This window comes from Narcine bancroftii, chromosome 1, assembly GCF_036971445.1.
Source record: "Narcine bancroftii isolate sNarBan1 chromosome 1, sNarBan1.hap1, whole genome shotgun sequence".
NCBI classification, from domain to species: Eukaryota; Metazoa; Chordata; class Chondrichthyes; order Torpediniformes; family Narcinidae; genus Narcine; species Narcine bancroftii.
The window spans coordinates 386042131-386062083 of record NC_091469.1 but is presented as its reverse complement, the minus strand read 5'-3'; the positions used below and the strand labels follow the sequence as shown (position 1 = coordinate 386062083).

At 38.2% G+C, this 19953-nt stretch overlaps 1 protein-coding gene across 6 annotated transcripts in view; it reads left to right on the top strand.

The window, feature by feature from the left end:
• LOC138751385 (uncharacterized) overlaps positions 1–19643 on the top strand; it is a 72561-nt gene extending 52918 nt beyond the window's left edge. For 4 of the 6 annotated variants that reach the window (XM_069913596.1, XM_069913597.1, XM_069913595.1 and 1 more), the window contains 4 exons: positions 2068–2136; positions 3189–3290; positions 10569–10692; positions 15986–19643. In XM_069913596.1, the coding sequence (XP_069769697.1) occupies positions 2068–2136; positions 3189–3290; positions 10569–10692; positions 15986–16110 (420 nt within the window). In that variant the 3' untranslated portion in view covers positions 16111–19643. Of the gene's footprint in view, positions 1–2067; positions 2137–3188; positions 3291–6588; positions 6679–10568; positions 10693–15985 lie in introns of those variants that run through there. The other 2 variants (XR_011349886.1, XM_069913599.1) reach the window with 2 other exon arrangements.
• The last annotated feature ends 310 nt before the right edge of the window (positions 19644–19953 follow it).

The following is a 19953-nucleotide window of genomic DNA, read 5'->3' as shown; positions in this document are numbered from 1 at the left end:
TTGACATTCAAGGGAACATGCCAATTTTCCTTTGAAGATTTTAAAAAAAGTGGAGGTGTTAATGCACTTTCTAGACTTGGAACAAACAGGTTGACACACTAAATAATGTATTGGATACGTTTGGTACAATGAACTCTAAGCTATCCACTCTTTCGAGTTCACAATTTATGTGGACCAGGGTGTTGACTCTGCTCCCTTGATTTGAAGTCCTGGTTATCTTCCTCCTCTTGATGTTGAGAGGTTGCTATCTTTTGAAAGTGCTACACTTTCAATTTCTTTCCAGAATACCATCTCATCGTTATTTTATACTCAGCCCACTATTGTGGAACTGTCAGCAAATTTGAAGATGGAGTTAGAATGCTATTTAGCTGTACAATAATGTTGTAGAGGCAGTGTAATGAGGAGCTGAGTACATATCCTTAAGGACTGCTGATGTTGGATGGGATGTCTGTTTAGTTGTATATTCACTTATCTATTATTTGTTTATTTATTCATTTATAAATAAAACAAATAAAATAATAAATAAAAAAAATAGAGTGCTAGTGTATGTGGTTGTATTTGATCATGGAGATTATCCTACCTTCAGTGATTGGGGTATGTTAACAGTCTAGGATCCATTTGCAGATAAGGATGCTGTGACCTAGATTCTAAAGCTTGGGAATGAGTTTGCTAGAGCCTGTGATTTTTGAAGTTATGCTGTAATTATGAACAGTAATCTAATATAGGTGTAATTGGCATCCAGGTGTTCTAGAGCTGAGTGGAGAGCTAGAGGAACTGGTATATGCTTTGGATCTGTCTGGCTGGTAGGCAAATTGAGTCATCAAACATGAATGATAGGCTTATCATGGGTTCTATTTAACTCTAGCCTTTCACAGCACTTCATGATGGTGGATGTCTAAGTGTCTGGTTGGTAGTCATTTAGGCCTTCTGTATCCTTTTGGTTAGAAGCTCTATTGAGGAAAAGTAGTATTACTGGTAATTTTTTAAACAATTAATTTTAAAAATAAACTTTTTTAAAACTACATATAAATCTACTCCCTGTAATCAAGGTCACCTTGTATAATAAACAAGGAAAATGTGGATCCAATGGTGAGCCCCCCCCCCCCCCCCCCACCAGACTTTGGACAGTGAGACAGTGAGTATCTGGAGCACACAATAATTCTTAATTCTTCCAATTATAATAAAATTCTAAGAATTGGACCCATAACTTAATAAATTGAAACTTTCAATCTTTAATATTATATAATATTCTCCAAACTTAAATACATCGTATAACCACTGTGTACTAGGGGATGAATTATCTTTCCTTTCCAATAAGATTGCTCATCTGGCTATCATCGTGGTAAAAGCTAAAACTTTTTCCTGAGATGCAAACATAGGTTTATCTGGGTCACAAGAAAAACCAGAGCGGTGAATGGATAAGGTTCTAAATTAATCTTAAAAATTGTTGATAAAATTTGGAAAATGTCTTTCCAGAATCTCAAAATTTGGGCACTCCCAAAACATATGGATCAGTGAAGACTGGCCAATTTTCATTGCAATTTTATAAAAATTCGAACGATAGATTTTTATTGCAATGAAAGGAGTGTTGATGCATGCAGAACACTAATTAATTATGGATTTTTTTTCACAGCAGTTGTATCAGCAGTAATTGTGTTTACCCTGTTATGGGTCTGAGCGTGATCCATTTACACATCAACTTTTATATGCAACTTTGTGGTACATATCATGAATTATTCTGAATGTGTCACGAACAGAGTGGTGCGGTTAGTGCATTACTATTATAGCACCAGCGACCTGAATTTGAATCTGACACTGTCTGTAAGGAGTTTGTACATTTCCCCTGTGACTTTGTGGATTTCCTTTGTGGATTTCCTCTGTGTGCTTCAGTTTTTACCCACCCTTCAAAGTATATGGGGGTCGTAAGATGATTGAAGTATTTGGGTGACATGGGCTCTTGGACTGGAAGGGCCTTTCACTGTGCTGTACATAGAAATTACAAAAATTAAAATTAAAAATGTATAATTCTTAGCAAAATTTCATTTTGAATTTTCTTATATTTTGTAGAGTAATCTTTCCCGACAGAAATTTTCAGATGTGGGTGATTTTAAAAGAAAGAAAATGTATGATTATTTGGTGAGTCTAAATTAATTTTATTATTAACCTGTCAGCAAACTGCATCGAATATGTTAAAATTCAAAGTAATCATATGAGGATTTGCTAATTGGTTGGAGGTAAAATCTTGAATACTTTTTCACTTGTTTACTTGTTCATAGAATAAGATCAGTGGTCTTCCCATCAATCTTGTTCCTTGGAAATCAATCCCTCATTCCTCTTTGCCACATAATTCAATAATTGATCTGTGTCTCAACCTTATATATGCCTTGGCTCTGTACCCTGACGTACAAGGTGATTGTCACCAGCAGTAACTTCACAATTTACTGCTATTGAAGGCCTCGATTAGCATCAAAACTCTGCTGGTGTTCATGAGATGGGAGTATAGGTACACAATCCTTTATCCGGAACCCTTGGGGGACAGTGTGTTCCGAATTTCGAATTTTTTCATATTTTGGAAAGCTAGATTTAATCCCGCCCGACTCGCGCTGCTGGTCTCGCGCCTGCCCGACCCGCGCTGCCGTATTTTGGAGCTTTCCAGATTTTAATGTCCTGATAAAGGATTGTATACCTGTAGTGCATATTTGAAATTCAAGAGCACCCTACCATCTAGTGGTAGATGGAGTACTTTAAATGAATCATGAGTTGTGGCTAATGGGCAAAAAGGTAAAGCTGAGGCCAAAATTAGATCGCTTCAACTCTAATCATTTTAAATGGTAGAACAGGCTTGAGTGGTTATATGGCCTATACATGCTCCAATTAATTATGTTCCTATGAGCTCCGGATTATTCCTCCGTCTTCCAATTTACCACAGTAGATACCTAGAATAGTTGACAAAACAATGTTTACAGACTAACTTCCCCTTAAACATCTGCGTATGATTTTACTAGTAGTGTAACTGCTATCTCTGGAAAAACGGGTTATTGCAAGTGCTAGGAAATCGATTGCTTAGATTTCATTTGGATGATTTTTGGCAATTGTGTTAAATGAAATTGCTAATTGTGCCTGGCATTGTCAGATTTTGCCATAGTTTATTTCCAGCTAAGATGATGCATCTTTATATGTATTTTTAGCAAAACTTTCAGATAAAAAGTGAAGATGATGCCAGTTTTGTTCTGAAGGTCACTAAAACTTTCAAGGATGCCTTAATCAGATACTATCAAAAGAAAGAAGCTGTGAGTATATTGAACATATTGTACAGGAGTGTAGTGAATAATAATTACGTGGTCTGTTTTTACAATTGCTACTTTGATTCCAGTGACAAAATCTAAATCCCAGGCTGAAGAGAACAAATGTTTAATTTCAGAATTGTTTTTGGCATTTTCATTCTATACTTTCTTTGAATATCTTTGAGTATCAGCAAGTTTGTAAGTTTAATGGAAACTGTGGGCAGTATTTGTGATGTTGAACATCACAATGTTTCTGTTTCTTTTAAAGTTGTCTCTCCATTTAATCCAGTGGTTTTCAAACTTTTTCTTCCCACTCACATATCACTTTAAGTAATCCCAATGCCATAGGTGCTCTGTGATTAGAAAGGAATGCTTAAAGTGGTATGTAAATGGGGGGGAAAAAGATTGAGAATCACTGCTCTAGACCCCATTGTTACTGAAATATTTTGCATGATTTAAAAATTGTCATTGGCCCATTTCCTTTGGGGTTTTGAAACCATGCCCATTATGCATCAATTAGGTATGATTAAAACCGTGGTTTTCAAACCTTTTTCTTTCCACTCATATACCACTTTAAGAATGTAGAACACTATAGCACAGGACAAGCCCTTTCTCTGCTGTCTCCTCTAAACTTTCCTACCTTCACTTTGTACATATAGTATGTCCTCTGGTGTTTGCTATTCTTGCTCTTGGAACACCTGCAGGCTGTTCACCTTATCTATGCTTCTCACAATCTTGTAGACCTCTTGAGTCTCCTCTCATCCTTTCTTTGCTCCAAAGAGAAAAGTCTGAGCTCTGCTAACCTTGCCTCATAAGACTTATTTTCCAATCTAGCCAAAGTCATGGAAAAACTCCACTGCACCCTATCCACAGTTTCCACATCCTTCCTAAAATGAGGTGACTAGAACTGAACACCACACTCTGTTTGGTATTACCAAAGATTTGGAGAGTTGCAGCACGGCCTCTCGAGGATCCATCTGTTCCTCCACACTGTTAAGTATCGACCATTAATCCTGTACTCAGCCTTCTGGTTTGACCTTCCAAATTGCATCACCTGACATTTATCTGGATTTAACTCCATCTGCCACTCTTTCACCCAACTCTGTATCTTTCGATATCTTTTTGTAACCGACGACGACCTGCAGCATGATCCACAACCTTCATATCCCCTCCAAACTTACTTACCCATCCTTCTGCTTCTTCATTTAGGTCATTTATAAAAATTACAAAGAATAAATGTCCCAGACTGATCCCTGTGGAACTCCACTAGTCACTGACCTCCAGGCAGAATACTTTCCGTCTACTACTACTCTCTGTTTTATACATGCAAGCCAATTTTTAATTCACACAGTCACGGTTCCATAGATCCCATGCCTCATGACTCTGAATGAGTCTTTCATGGGGGTCCTTGTCAAACGCCATACTAAAATGCATATTGACCACATTTAGCACCCTACCTTCATTTTCTCCTTTGTTACCTCCTGAAAAAACTAAATTAGATGAGGCACAACCATCCCCTCACAAAGCCATGCTGACTATCCCTGAGTAGACTGTACTTCTCCAAATACTCATAAATCCTACCCTTAAGAATACTCTCCAATAGTTTGCACACTACTGGCGTGAGACTCACCGATCTATAATTTCCAGAATTCTCCCTATTACCTTTCTTAAACAAAGGAAGTATTTTTGTCATTCTCTAATCTTCTAGCACTTCCCCTATGACCAAGGAGGACGCAAAGATCATAGCCAATATCCCAGCTATCTCTTGCATCCCTTCCCACAGCAACCTGGCATCCGGCCCCAGGGACTTGATCAATCTTAATGTTTTTAAGAAAACCTAACATTTCCTCTTCCCTAATCTTAATATCATCCAGCATACACCTGCTCTGTTCTGACCGCACTCTGATCAAGTTCTTTTCTCTGGTGAAAACTGAAGCAAAATATTCATTTAGGACTTCCCAACCTCCAGGCACATCCTTAAGCATTCTCGTCATCCTTCTCTTTATGAAATACAATGTGTTCACAATCACTACTCAGGAGACAGAGCCGGGTGTCTCTTAGTCCCAAGACAAACCGGAGATTTGAAATCATCACTCTTTTGTACAATTCCATGCTTAGCAAAGACACCTCCCCTTACAGTTTCTTCCAGTCGGGACCCCAGTATTTCACAGCCTTCCCATTTCCCTTCCCATCCTCCCCGATTCTACAGGGTTCCTCCTTGTTCATACATTGCATGTTATGTTAATCAGGCAGCTCGTCATTGGGGGCATCCAGGTTAATATTTATATTCTCATTAAGCAGGTGCAGTAGTGACTAGGTCGTATTACCAGTTTAAACCAGAACGCATTGTCCTTGAAGATTCTGATACACAAGGGGTCTACTAACTGTTAGCTAACTGTTCTCAAGTGCTAATCTAATCACGTGCCACTACTTCTCACAATGGTGTTAGTTTAATCACATTCCACCACTATTCACATGTTCTTCACAAGCACATAGAACACCTTGGTGTTCTCCATAATTCTACTTACCAAGGACTTCTCATGCCCCCTTTGACTCTCCTAAGTCCTTTCTTAAGTTCCTTCCTGGCAATCATGTCCCCATCCTGTTTTCTGCTTCCTAAATCTAATGTATGCTTCCTTCTGTAAATGTACTGAGATTCAGAGAAACAAAATTAATGTTTCAAATCTCAAACTATTTAATCAAAACTGAAAAGTGAGAAAACAAGTTGGTTTCAAGGTGCAGGATAAATGGGGATGGATAAGATAAAGAGAATATTTAATCTTTGTGGTGAGACTAAGGGGCCATTGATGGTGCTACCAGTTTAATGAGTGGAGAGAGAGTTCATATCTGACCACATCAGGCAAACGCCAATCACAATCAGGTAATTTATTACTTTCCCAGGGAGTTATAAATCTGATTTTTTTTAAATGAGTTTACGAAACTTTGCATGAACTAAGACCATCTCGAAGATGATGCAACAAAATTGGTGCTGGAGATTCCAAAGAATATGTATATTGAATTTGATGAGTTGAGTGCCTTCTCCAGCAAAGTTGCAATGCCAACTCCGTGTCCATCACAGTGAACAAAGTACTCAATGTGGCAAGTAAGCAGCATAACTATTTTCCCACATTTCAGAGCAAAATGTGTAGTAGACTTAACTACTGTATATATTACGAACAGTGTTATTTTATTGAAAAGAATTTTTTGTCGAACTGCCAAGATGAGACTTTTCAAGTGCATGTGTTGATATTCCTTCATGAGTGGGACTTGATTAATACACTGGACAACAATTTTTTCTCAAAAGGTTTGCTTCCTGAAAGAAAATTGGAAATTATGATGGACAACTTCAAGCTGAACACAAAGATAACTTCAGATTTGCTGTGTCACGTAGGAAGTGGGAGAAACAAGAAATTTACTTTTATTGAATTTAGCATGTTTCAATGTCAAGTCAGGTTTATTGGTTTATAAATACAAGGTTCTCAGATGGTTGGTGAGAGCAGGTCTTTTGATCATTCAGCATTCTCACTGCCCAAGGGAAGACGCTGTTCCTCAGCTTGGAGGTGTTGGCTATGGAGCAGCTGAAAGAAGCTATGTGCAGGGTGGAAGTATTCCTCAGTGATTCTGCGCACCCTCTTTAGACAACGATCTGGGTAGATCATGTCAATGGGGGAGAGAGAGACCCCAGTGATCCTCTCTGCCACTCTTGCGATCCTGTGGATTGACCTCTGATCCGTTTCTCTGCAGCAACTGCACCAGACTGTGATGCAGCTGGCTAAGACTCTCTTGAAAGGGCTCCTGTAGACGTTTGATCTTTATGATGGCGGTAGCCTTACCTGCTTCATTTTTCTCAGGAATTCAGTTGCTGTTGCGCCTTTCTGACATGTGAGAAGATGTGTGTCCACGATAGATCACTCGCTAAGTGAATTCCAAGGAAGTTGGTGCTCAACACTCTCTCCACAACAATGTTGATGATGTGGAGGGGGACCATTCCTGGTCCTTCTGAAGTCCATGATCATCTCTTCTGACAATGTTTGGACTGGGGTTGTTGTTTTTGCACCATATCGCAAGATTTTACATCTATCTGGCTATCTCATAATGATGCTGACACATTGTATTAGTTGAACTCAACTAAAAATGTATTGCCGCTGATTTTCGTTTTTGCTCAGCATCTGATGCCTCTTGTGTTGGTGTCCAACAACAGTTGGCCATTGTTGATGGATTTCAATTGCCCTGATACCACTTTTCCTTGGTTGCAATGTTCTGGTGAAAACTTTCATCATGTTTGTCACTGACTGCACTTAGGTCAGCAGGGAAGAAGACCAAGTGTGAAAGAAGAAAATTAATTTTCAATGACATGTTTTGAATGCTTGAAGTGGACTTTAATCACAAAATATAAAATCACAAAAATATGTTGTACAGTATCTTTAAAAAAAAAATGGTGAGGGTGATTTTCGTGATCAGCAGCAAAAAATCCATAAAATAAGCCCAAAAGTGTTCAGGAAGCAAAGACTTCGTTGTCCAATGATATTAGAGTTGCCCGAGATATATTGTAACCATTACCATTTACTATTTTGAGGAATTTTCTCAGTTTTGTGTTTTTTTTTTAAAAATAGAACTATTGATGAGTGCATTATCTGTTCATTAAATCTTTTTTTAAAAAAATGATGACCAACAAAATTGCTGTTAACCTGCTTGTGCGTGTAACTTTTCTCAGTGGAAATCTCTTAAAGTATTAAATTGAATTAATGTGTGCCATCTGAAACTAATATTTGAAGAATCTTCCTTTTTGGCCAGAAAGAATGCTAGTATTTAGTCCAGTTCTGTATTTCTTTCTTGGCTCGATTTTGGTGAAATGACATGATATTCTGTTTTTGATCTGATGACTTGGAAATCGCATGTAAGGTAATATTGCCATTGTTGTTCTTGCAGTAAACAAATTTTATCCACTTGGTCAATACTTTGATGTTTTTATAACCAAGACTTTTTTCTAATTCGGTCAGCATATTGATATGTTGCACACCTTTCACCTTTTTGATTAATATTAGTTCTTTATGCAAAGTTCCCATGAAAATATTCTTGATTTTTGTAATTTTATCTTCTGAAGCACAGACATTAGCCATCATCAACTGGAAATAGATACCTGTGTGAGCAGGTTAGTTGGATCCAAATTTTAGTTTGCATTATTCCTATCTTTATGCACATTATTCAATCTTATTAGGTAAGTATTTGTGCTTTTCTTTTCCTGTTTTTCAGTGTTAGAATTGAAGAATCTCTTCTCTTCAATTCAAACAGCAAATTTGTGGATTCCAGTTGAAAATGTATATATTTAAGTTCTATTTTAATTCCATTATGATTGCTCAAGTGTGGCACATAAGGAAGACATCTCAACTGATTTTATTCTCTGTTTAAATCAGGATTTTGGTGTTCTTCTGTACACACATAAGAACATTAGAAATCAGAGCAGGAGAAGGGCATTTGGCCTATCGACCTAGTTCTGCTATTTAATAAGATCAGGGCTGATCTGGCCATGAACTCAGTTCAACCTGTCTTCCTTTTCCCAAAGCTCTTTATTTTCTTACTTCATAAACATCCATCCATCTGTATTTTAATGTATTCAATGAATCTGCCTCCACTGTTCCCTTGAACAGAAAATCCTACGGATTTGCAACTCTCTGAGGGGGTGGGGGGGGCGCGGTTGCAGTTCTTCCTCCTCCATCATCAATCTACTCCCTCACACAGCAAATAATAGCCTGAATACATCTGGGATTTTCTGATCTTGGAAGCCAAATAGGCATAGGACTGGTCAGTACTTGGAGGGGAAACTGCCTAGGAGCACTACGTGCTGGAGGTTTCTGTGAGGGGAGCTGGAAAAAGTGGCGACTCTCCGTTTGCCTTATGGTAGGCAAAAGTTAAAGAATTTCATGTATGTTACATTCTAAATGTAGTATTACGTGATGGAACCCTATCTTTGTGCCTAAGTTCTAGTCTTGCCTACCACTGCAAACAACTTTCCAGCCTCTATCTTATCTATCCATTTCATTAATCTTGTTTGTTTCTATAATATCCCCTCTCATTCTTCTGAATTCCAGCGAGTCCGGTCCCTGGCGAACCAATCTCTCCTCATTGTTTAACCCCATCATCTCTGGAATCCATCTGGCACACCTCCTCAGCACTGCTTCCAACACCAGAATACATTTTCTCTCCTCTGCTCTGCCTCCAAATCCACTACATATTTTCTCTAAAGGAGGGTGTAGTGTTTTCCTTGTCATCATTTTGAGATACACTTCCAGTACAAATGCATCTGTTGAGGGCATTTGTATGTTTTTTTAATTAAAGGCAGCAAGACTAAAGATTCGATTATTCAATTGAGCAAAGGATATTGGCTGGAATTACACTGGAAATTTCCTGCACTTTCAAGTTACTTAAGATGTACAATTGAGTGAAATCTTGAGCATTCATCATTATTATGTAAGAATAGCAGTCATGACCCTCTGGTGCCCTGGTGTATTCTTCTTGATTGCGCTCAATCGTGAAATAGGGTTTGAACCTCCAACATTGCAAGATTACCAATGATGTGTATGAAATCTGAGCTTTTCTACTGGCTTTTTCTTATGGGAGAAAAGGTTTTTTTTTAAAAAAGGGATGTAACATGGGAAATGTCATTTTAACATGCTCACTGCTTCAGTTTATTCTGTAATCCTGAATGGAAATAAAAATTACAAGAGCTGTCATTCCTAATAAATCAATCGCAGTGTCATTCATTTATGCACTAAAGAGCCGTATATTTCACCAAAAGATTTTCTTTACTATTGTGTATTGTGATGTACTATCACAATACACAATAGATCTGCTGGATCTATCAAGGACAGCATTGTTTTAACAAATGGAAGTCACTGTTTTGAAGTTTTAACTTCAGAATTTAATGTTTTCACTGTTGATTTCAGGTTTGCCTTTGCCTCAGTGCATATAGTTCTGCTAAATAGAATAAGAAGTTTGAAAATCTATTCCATTTTTGACCTCCATTGTTTTTGTGAACTTGTATCTTTGATCATAGAAATTATATTACATACTTGATGGACTGTTACCCCCACCCCCCCCCCCCCCCAAATTATTTACTTTCAATCTAAGGTGCTTTGAATATCTTGCGTTACAGTAAATAAATTAGAACTGGGGTTTTTTCTTTTGGGGGAAAAATATCTTGTGCTTTGTTTTTAACAAAACTGTCTACATATAGTTCTTGCTATATCCCGTTTCAAACATTTTTTCCCTTGCCCAACCTCAAAGGACCCAGGCATGAGGGCAACATTGGATCAGAGAACCACAAGGTCCATCGGTACACCAGATGTCTATTCCAGATACAATCCCGATGTGCCAGCTGCAGCAGTACGAGACTCAGAAAGCTCCAGAGGTAATTCAAATTTGAGCTTTATCAGCAACATCTCTATTACAGGTAACACAATGCAAAAAATGTTGCCTCTTAGCATATTGATGGTCTTTCCATTGACTTCAGTTGATCATTAGGATTTTCTGAAGTTCTGTTTCGGTTTTCAGGTAAGTAGGATGATGGAATATAAAATACGTTTACAATCTGGATCTAACAGTCAGATCCCAACCAAGTACTTTGGGTTGATCTGGTATGTCAGCCTAATCCTGTTTCAGAAATGGTTACTCAAGTGTACTCTTTTGTAACCAAACCTCTATTCTTCTGACCAGTATCATTGTATTTGTTTGAGATGAAGAACTCACTATTTGGCTCCACATCATGCAAGAGACATTTCAAATTCAAGTTTATCATCATCTTTATCACAAGTTACCAGTACATCTACTTTATTATTGTACCTTTTGCCAACCTGGGGACGTACCCAGTTCCCTTTAATTCATGAACGTGAACGTGCAACATGAGACTATTTGTAAATTGTTAGCTGAATTTCCAGCTACAAAATTTATTTTTTTTCTTCAGATTTTTGTGTACTCCTCTTTTGTTGCTAAAAACAATCAGATTAAATAATTTAATCCTTCTGTTATTGGGATAATACCATCAAAATTGGGCATTCCAGTCATTTTGGTCCTGATGTTGAAGAAACTCCTTCATTCATTGCTTAATTGATCTTTGGTACCTTTAGTTCAAGTTTATTATCAAATGATTGCATAAGCATAGCCAGAACCAACAGGGTTCTCTGATCCTCTGGGCAAAACATGCAGTCACACAACCAGACATAACACACATACAATAAGTACATAAGATTAATATAAATATATAAAAATAAATAATTGTTTCAGGAATATTAGAGCTTCAGATGGTTAGTGTGAGCAGTTCCTTTGGTCGTTCAGCCTTTTCACTGCCCGCGGGAAGAAGCTGTTCCTCAGCCTGGTGGTGCTGGCTCTGATCCTCCTGTATCTCTTTACCAATGGGCGTTGTTGAATGATGCTGTGTGCAGGGTGGTAGGAGTCCTCAACAATTTTGCGCATCCTCTTTAGACAATGATCCTGGTAGATCCCATCGATGGGAGGAGGGAGACCCCAGTGATCCTCTCTGCCAGTTTTGTGGTTCTCTGGATTGATTGACTGCCGATCCACTTCTCTTTTACAACCATCTCAGACTTTGATGCAGCTTTCCAGGACACATTCAATAGAGCTCCTGTAGAAGGTTGGCATGATGGTGGCCAGTAGCCTTGCCTGCTTCAATCTCAGGAAGTGTAATCGCTGTTGACCTTCCTGACAAGTGACTAGTTAAGTGGACTCTAAGGAATTTGGTGCTCTCCACTACCATGTGTAGTGGTGGCTGGTCGTTCCTGATCGTCCTGAAGTCCACAATCATCTCCTTCATCTTGTCCACGATGGGACTTGGGATGTTACTCTGATACCACATCATGAGATTTTCCACCTCTTCTCTGTAGTGCAACTCATCATTGTTGCTGATGAGACCAACTACTGTTGTCATCTGCAAACTTGATGATTGTTTTAGCTGGATCTGGCGAAGCTGTTGTGGGTCACTAGCATGAACAGGAGTGGGCTGAGCACACAGCCCTGTGGTGAGCCTGTGCTCAGTGTAACGGTGCTCAATGTTTTGCTATTGAGCCGGATAGACTGGTCATTCTGTTAGGAAGTCCAGAATCCAGTTACAGAGAGGGGTGTTGAGTCCCAGTGAGGACAGCTTCTTCACCAGCCTCTGGGGAATGATGTGGAATAGCATCCTGGCGTATGAGGCGTCATTCTGGAGGTGGGTCAGGATGGAGTGGAGGAACAAGGCTATTGCATCATCAGTGGAACAGTTTCTTCTATAGGTGAATTGAAATGGGTCCAGCATCTCTGGGAGGTGTGCTTTGATGCAGGCTATCACCAGACCCTCGAAACTTTCATAATGATATTGGTCAGTGACACCAGATGGTCATCAATGAGGGCTGTTACTGTTGCCCTCTTTGGTTTAGAGATTATGGTGGCTGTCTTGAAACCCACAGTGTCGATGGACTACTGCAGTGAGGTGTTGAAGATGTCCATAAAGACCTCCATTAATTGGTCTGCACAGACCATCAGGACCCAACCAGTATGTTGCCTGGTCTCTTTCCCTTATGTGGGTTCACTATGGATAGGCTTCTCCTCACCTCAGTCACAGTTATGCAGGGAACCTATTCATCAGGGGGATGTGGAGTTTTCTTTGGCGTCATCGTGTTCTTCTCATTGGCCTGTACATTTCAGATGTTCAGTCTGTCCAGAAGGAAGATGTTGCAACATTGATTTATGATCTGTTAGGGTCCTGGTCCCTTTGCTCATGTGATTCGTGTTGCCAGTGTCACACAGCTGTCTGTGGATCCTCTGTGCATAGCCATGGTTTGCGTTCCAGATTGCACTGGAGATGCTCCGGCTTGACTGATCGTAGTGCCATCTTGTCTTCTGTCCTGAAGTTACCATCACAAGCACTGAGAAGTGCCTGGGCCTCTGCATCTAACCGTGGTTTCTGGTTAGCATTTGATCTCGGTGACATTACTGATGTAGCTAGTCACTAAGCTCATGTAATCTTCAGTGTTTACATGATCACTGTAGGTGGCCGCCTCCCTGTTTTGAGACCATGGCTCCAGTCCGTGGTCGCAAAGCAGTCCTGTACAGTTGCCTCAGATGAATATTGAACCTTGGGAATAGCTCCATTTTTGAGTGCATCATTCTATATGATTTTTCTCAATCCTATTATACTTTCCTAGATCAAAGACCCACAAATGGATGTCTAAAAACCAGATGTCCAATATGTTTTTACCAGGAGCAACTGAAGTTTAGCTTCCTTAGTATGTATCCTCAGTTGCCTCCACACAAAGTTTGTGGGTCTTGAGCAATGGGTTCTATTGGTGGATTTGGAGCTGTGCCTCCTCGCTGCAAGATCTACCATTTTGTCAAATAGTACATCCAACTTTTATGTCAACAGCTCTGAGGTTAAATGCTTTAAGTTAGGCATTCTCAACAGGGGCCACCACCCCAGTCCAGAAACCAGAGCACATTTAAGACTGAAATCATAACTTTTTTGTTTTTATGTAATGAGTTCGAGAGAAATATGAGAAAAAGCAACTAATCTTGACTGCTTCACAGGGAAGGGGACCCATAATCTGAGCTGAGTTTTATGGGAGCCATAGCCAAATAAAGATTGAGAATGGCTGCTTTAAACTGTAAAGGGAGAATCACCAGAGGCGTCCTTGGGAGCCACGCCAATGCAATTGCCCAACATCCAGATATCATTCAGAACCAGAGTTTATTGTCATGAACAACATGAAATTAGATGTTCTGCAGCAGCGTCAAAGTGTAAACGTTCCTATTATAACCATCTTACCACATGACTAAAAAAATAAAATAATAACAATGCTGGATAAGTAAGGCAGAGTCTTTGGTTCATTGATTATTCAGGAATCTGATGGGAGCAGGGAAGAAGGAGTCCTTGTGCTGTTGAGTGCTAGTCTTTAGACTCCTGTATCTTTTTCCCCCAATGATAGTAAAGTGGCCTGGGTGGTGGGGGTCTTTGAGGATAGAAGCTACTATCTCATGTAGATGTCCTCGATGGAGTGAAGTCTGGTGCCTGTGATGTCACAGCCCTCGAGTTTACTCTTGTCCTTAGAGTTGGCACCTCCATTCCAGGCCGTGATATAGCCAGGCAGAATGCTTTCCACTGTACACCTGTAGATGCTTATGAGAGTCTTCAGTGACATACCGAATCTCCTCAGACACCTCACAAAGTATAGATGCTGGCGAGCCTTCTTTGTGATTGCATGAATGTGAAAGCTCCAGGGCAGATCCTCAGAGATGTTGACACCCAGGAATTTGAAATCCTTGACCCTCTCCACTACTGAATCCTCAATGAGGGATGGGTTGTGTTCCCCTGACTTCTTCCTGAAGTCCACAATCATCTCCTTGGTTTTGCTTGACATAGCGCAAGGTTGTTGTCGATACACCATTTAATAAACTGATATATCTCCCTCCTGTACGCTTCCTCATTGCTGTTTATCGTTCTTCTGACAACTGTGGGGTCATCAGCAGACTTAGGTAGCATTGGAATTGTGCCCTGTCACACAGTCATGGGTGTATAATGAGTAGAGCAGTGGGCTAAGTATGCATCTTTGAGGTGCGCCTGTGTTGATAATCAGTGAGTAGGAGACGTTGTTTCCAATTCACACTGAATATGGTCTTACTATGAGAAAGTTAAAGATCCAGTTACAGAGAGGGGTACAGAGGCCTAGAGTTTGAAGCTACTTGACCAGCACTAAAGGTATTGAAGGCTGTAGTCGATGAAGAGCAGCCATATGTATGAATTGCTGTTTTCGAGGTGATCCAAAGCTGAGTGGAGAGCCAGTGATATTACTTTCAAAGCAAGTATTGAGTTTCATTATGTTAATTAATCAGTGTATGTTCTGGATTATGCCTCTAGAGCTTAGTGGTTCAGTGAAAACCTGTCACATACTGTTGTTTCTGAGTAATTAAAAAAACTTGAATCAAAGATGCAATCACCACAGGTTTCTCACTCAAATACTAAATATTTACCCTCTGGTTTGGCAAAGGTAGTGTTTGAAGAATGAATTACGAGATTCAACCAAGGGAGCAAGGTGAGGAGAGAGAGGGAGAAAGAATGTGTGTTACTTCTAAATGATTTATAAACTCCCCACGATGGGGACTCAGCCATGGGGAAAATACTTGAGATGAAAATGCTTAATCTCTTTGTGCTGATGGTCACTAGATCTTTAAGAGCTGGGCTCCATTTACTCTGTGACCTAACTGGGAATGGGCAAGAATTTGTGCTTTAGATTCCAATAAATATTGCCAGTATATAGAAATTGGTTTTCATCACATTCTTTACATGCTCTATATTGAATGTATATCCTTGACTCGTAGAACTGGATCTTCCTAAACAATCCAATTAAGTGGAGTTGTCTTGAAAGAGTTTAAAAAAAACTAATGAAGACTTAATTTAATTCTCAAGTTTTGAAAAAAAATTCTTCCATTTTTCATCAGAACACTTCGATATCAATTGATATTGTACCTGTATGTCGTAATTTCTGGATATGGCGTTGTCGTATATTTGCCATATCTAAAATTCAAATACCTAACTTGTTGCAATTAATACTGCTTTGAGTGGCTTTATTCATGAAGGGATGTCTTGGAAATTTTCAGACCTAAAGTCTTAATATTTTATTATAACAAAATCTGCATATATTGTTTTCCTCTCTTAGGTATTTACGATTGGAAGCAGGATACTTTGGGAACAAACCTGAGACAATCACATGATCCCACCTTGTACCAATCCTCTACCAGAGATTCTTCATTGTATTCCTCTTCAAGCAGGGGCTATCCATGAGATTATAAATCTAATACTCAGGATGAGGACTGGGGAACAAATGCAAACAACTCTTATTGCTAAATGCATAGCAATGGTTATAAAAAGAGAATAATGGAAGGATCAGGGTCTTCATACTGAATATGACACTGCTACAGCATACCACAGCAAATGAGCCATTTTACTCAGCCATTCATTTGTTACTTTTTACTTTTCACTTTAGTGTACACTTTTGATTTTCCTTTCATACTTGTTACGCATTAACAAATGAGTTGTAGCATGTCGAACAAGTAATTTTTCTCTTTGCTCTATCTCAGTGCTTTTCAAACTGTCTCCCCAAGCTCACATTCCACCTTAAGCCATCCCTATGCCATAAGTGCTCTGTGATTAGCAAGGGATGGTTTAAGATGGTATGCGAGTTGAAAGAGAAGGTTGAGAACCACTGCTCTAGACCAATTGTTACTGAAATATTTTACTTGAGAAAAATTGTCATTGGCCCATTTCCTTTGGAGTTGTGAAACCGTGAGCATAACGAGTCAATTAGGTACAATTAAAACAGTGGTTTTCCAACCTTTTTCTTTCCACTCACATTACCACCTTAAGCAATCCCTTACTAATCACAGAGCTCTGTCTGATGTAGTCAATGGAGGTAGAATGTAATTAAATATTTTCTCATTTAATCTCTCCTCGTTACCCCTCGCATGCCCTGAACCCCAAACACAGACGTTCTTGTTTTTAGTTAAACTAACAGCATCCATGAACAATCAGGACAGAGTAGTTGGCGGAGATAATGTATGTTACCTGATGTGCTTTATTTTTTTCTGATGATCTCTGTTTTAGGACAGCAATTCTACAGTCATTACTTAGTACAGTAAAATCCCTGGTATCTGGCAACTATGTGGATGCCGGATAAGTGTATTTTCTGGTTGCTTGAGACTTGCTTTTACAATGTCTAATACTCCTGCATTAGGAGTAAGCAGTTTAAAAGACAGAAGACTCTCTACTTACAGTGAACAAACTTCACTTTTGCATGAATATTTGAACCTTAATTAAAACATCATTTTCAGTCATATTCTTTAAAAACATTTAATCGTCGCTGTATCCGCAGGTTCCTTCTTCTCTATGCGGCTGCCCAAAAACGAATAATAACATTATAGATAATTACCCCCAAGTTGACAGATAAAGTTCTGACCAGGGAAACTCATACTAAGCAGGAATAAGTAGATGATTTAAGAGAGTCACACCCAAAAGCGTGCAGCATCAACCAGCTCTTCATCCTAGGCCATGCCATTGCTGCTCCACACTATTCAAACAGCTGCTATGAGCAAAGCATGACCAAGGCACACCGCTGGCTCAATATTTGCTCCCATTTTCATGAAAAGTTTGTGTTACTTCAGAGAGCATTTACTTTTTCAATTTTAAACTTGCATATTTTTTAACCTATTATGTTTTTCTTACTTGTTTAAATTTCCCTCAATTAATTATTTTTTTTGCTGGTTGTTTGAGGCTGCTGGCTGCTTGAATTCCAGATGCCAGGGGCTTTACTGTATTTGTTAATATTACCTGACATGGAAATTTCAATTCTGGTGGACATGATATTTATCCTTGTGTCAATAAACTTATTTGGAGTAGGAATCATTAGTGAGATTAAATACAGGACTCCTGTCTGCCTTTTTCTTTCCCTTTTAACCTTTCTACAACTTCTATCTTGCAAAACAGTGACCACACAAGCCACTGTTCTCTGATCCAAAAATCAACCAAAAACTGCTTTTACTGGTTTACCCAATCTACATGATATAATCAAAGTTTTAGGTGAACAAGAAATGTCTACTTGTGCATTAATTTTAAATACAACATGAAATTCCACTCTGGTGGGTAATAGCCAAAAGAAAATTAGCTTTTAATTCATTTAATTGATTTGACATTTTAAAAACAAATTAATTATAGCTTAAGTACCTTCATGTACTACTTACAATATCAGATGGTAGAAAAAGTTTTTTTTTTCAACTATTTATTTATTCAAATTGGTCAAATATTCACTAAGACCAATTTAGTGGTTTTTTTTCTCAATTGAAGTTAATGAGTGGTAACATTCAGAAAGGGAAGTAGAAACTTGACATAATGACTTAAATAATATGGATATTGGGAGAAGGTTCCCATAATGCTCGTTTATGAGAAGCCTGGAAAACTAGCAAGAATTCTTCAGAATGTTAAGTTCTTCCAAGGCCTCATTAGTGCACTCTTAACAAGAGTACACTGTTGGCTTACAAGCCAAAGCTTACTGCTGATGCATGAAATGAAGCATCCATGACGATGACAGATGGTTACAGATGATTTTCAGACTAATTAGAGCAACAGTTAAGTTGATGCACATGAAACAGTTCAAAATATAACCATTGTATAGTTTCTACTCCATAGATTTTCCACATTTTATTGATGACTTGGTTTATTTCTTCGTATTTAATTTGATGGGGAAATTGCTACCGATTTACCCGAGTGAAGATGTTGAAACTAATTTTGGAAAAATGTGAAAGCAGTCATAATACAACATGATTGGTTAAAAGATGATTTTTCAAAAACTGCTATCGGTGTGTGAGAACAATTTGTAAATCTATAATGTATATATGTTTGAATGTTTAAAAATCTGGGTTCCATTAGTAGTTTTTCCAGTGGTCATGAATAGCACAGTACACGCCTGAGTTTTTGTTGTTTTCATTAGCTTTACTTCATAGAGTAACAAAATTAATTTAAAAAATATAGGTGCATGCATGAACCCAAATATAAATATCCTAAAGTTTGTACTTTGTGTATCTAATTGAGTATTGGATTTTTCTTGCCACTTTAAATTCCATCTTGTTGTATCTGTGTACGTTGATTCTGCAAGAAATGTTTCATATTAGAAAAGATTGAGAAATATACCCAATCCTAGATCAACTCCTTAATATAGTGATATTGGGAATTTAGACTACGCTAAGGTTGTACCATGTGCTTCAGAAGCATTGTTTGGATTATTCTATTAAGCATCAGTTGTATACATCTGTGACTCGACTCTACCTGATGGTCATCAGAATTAATAGCTGATGAATCCTGAATTCTCCAAGCAGCTGTTTGCTCTAAGGAAATTCTAACTCTTGAAATAAATAAATTTTCTAGTTTGGAAAGTATGTTTGTAGATTGGAAATAATTTACTTCAATTTTAATAATTTTTGAGTTTCACACAGAAACGTGCATGTGTAATACCTAAAGTGCAACAAATCTGACTGATGGGTGGCAGTTGCTTCCATGATCAAAATGTCAACGAAACTTTTTTTAATAATCTCTGTACTTTATGTGTATGTACAGGTTGTGATTTAAAGAATAATAAATATACTTTTGCTAGTGAACATTATTTGAAAGGATAGTAGATATTGAGGAACAATTTATTTGAAATTTAAACCTGGGAAAATCATTATCCATGTTCTGCCATTTCTTGAACAGTTAAGATTTATTTCATCATTGCTTTTTTAGTTTTTGTGATTGTATAAGAAACTAAATAAATACAAATTTCAGCATTATGCAATATATTTTCCAATCATTGTCTGAGAATAAATACAAGTTCTTCACAATTTTAATCCTTTTGATTGGCCATGACTAAATCCAAAGTGCACTTTTTTTTCTGAATGTCGGAGGAGAGGGATTGGTATCAAACCCAAGAAAAAAATTGAAACTTGGAACACATTTACTATGTTAAATTTTAATAGACAAATCAACTACCTTTGTCCTAAAATGTATGATCTACAATTCAAAATTGTATGATATGTGTTAAATTGGATTTTACACTTTGGGATTTTATCATAGCTGCATGTGTAGCTAAAAATCACTGAA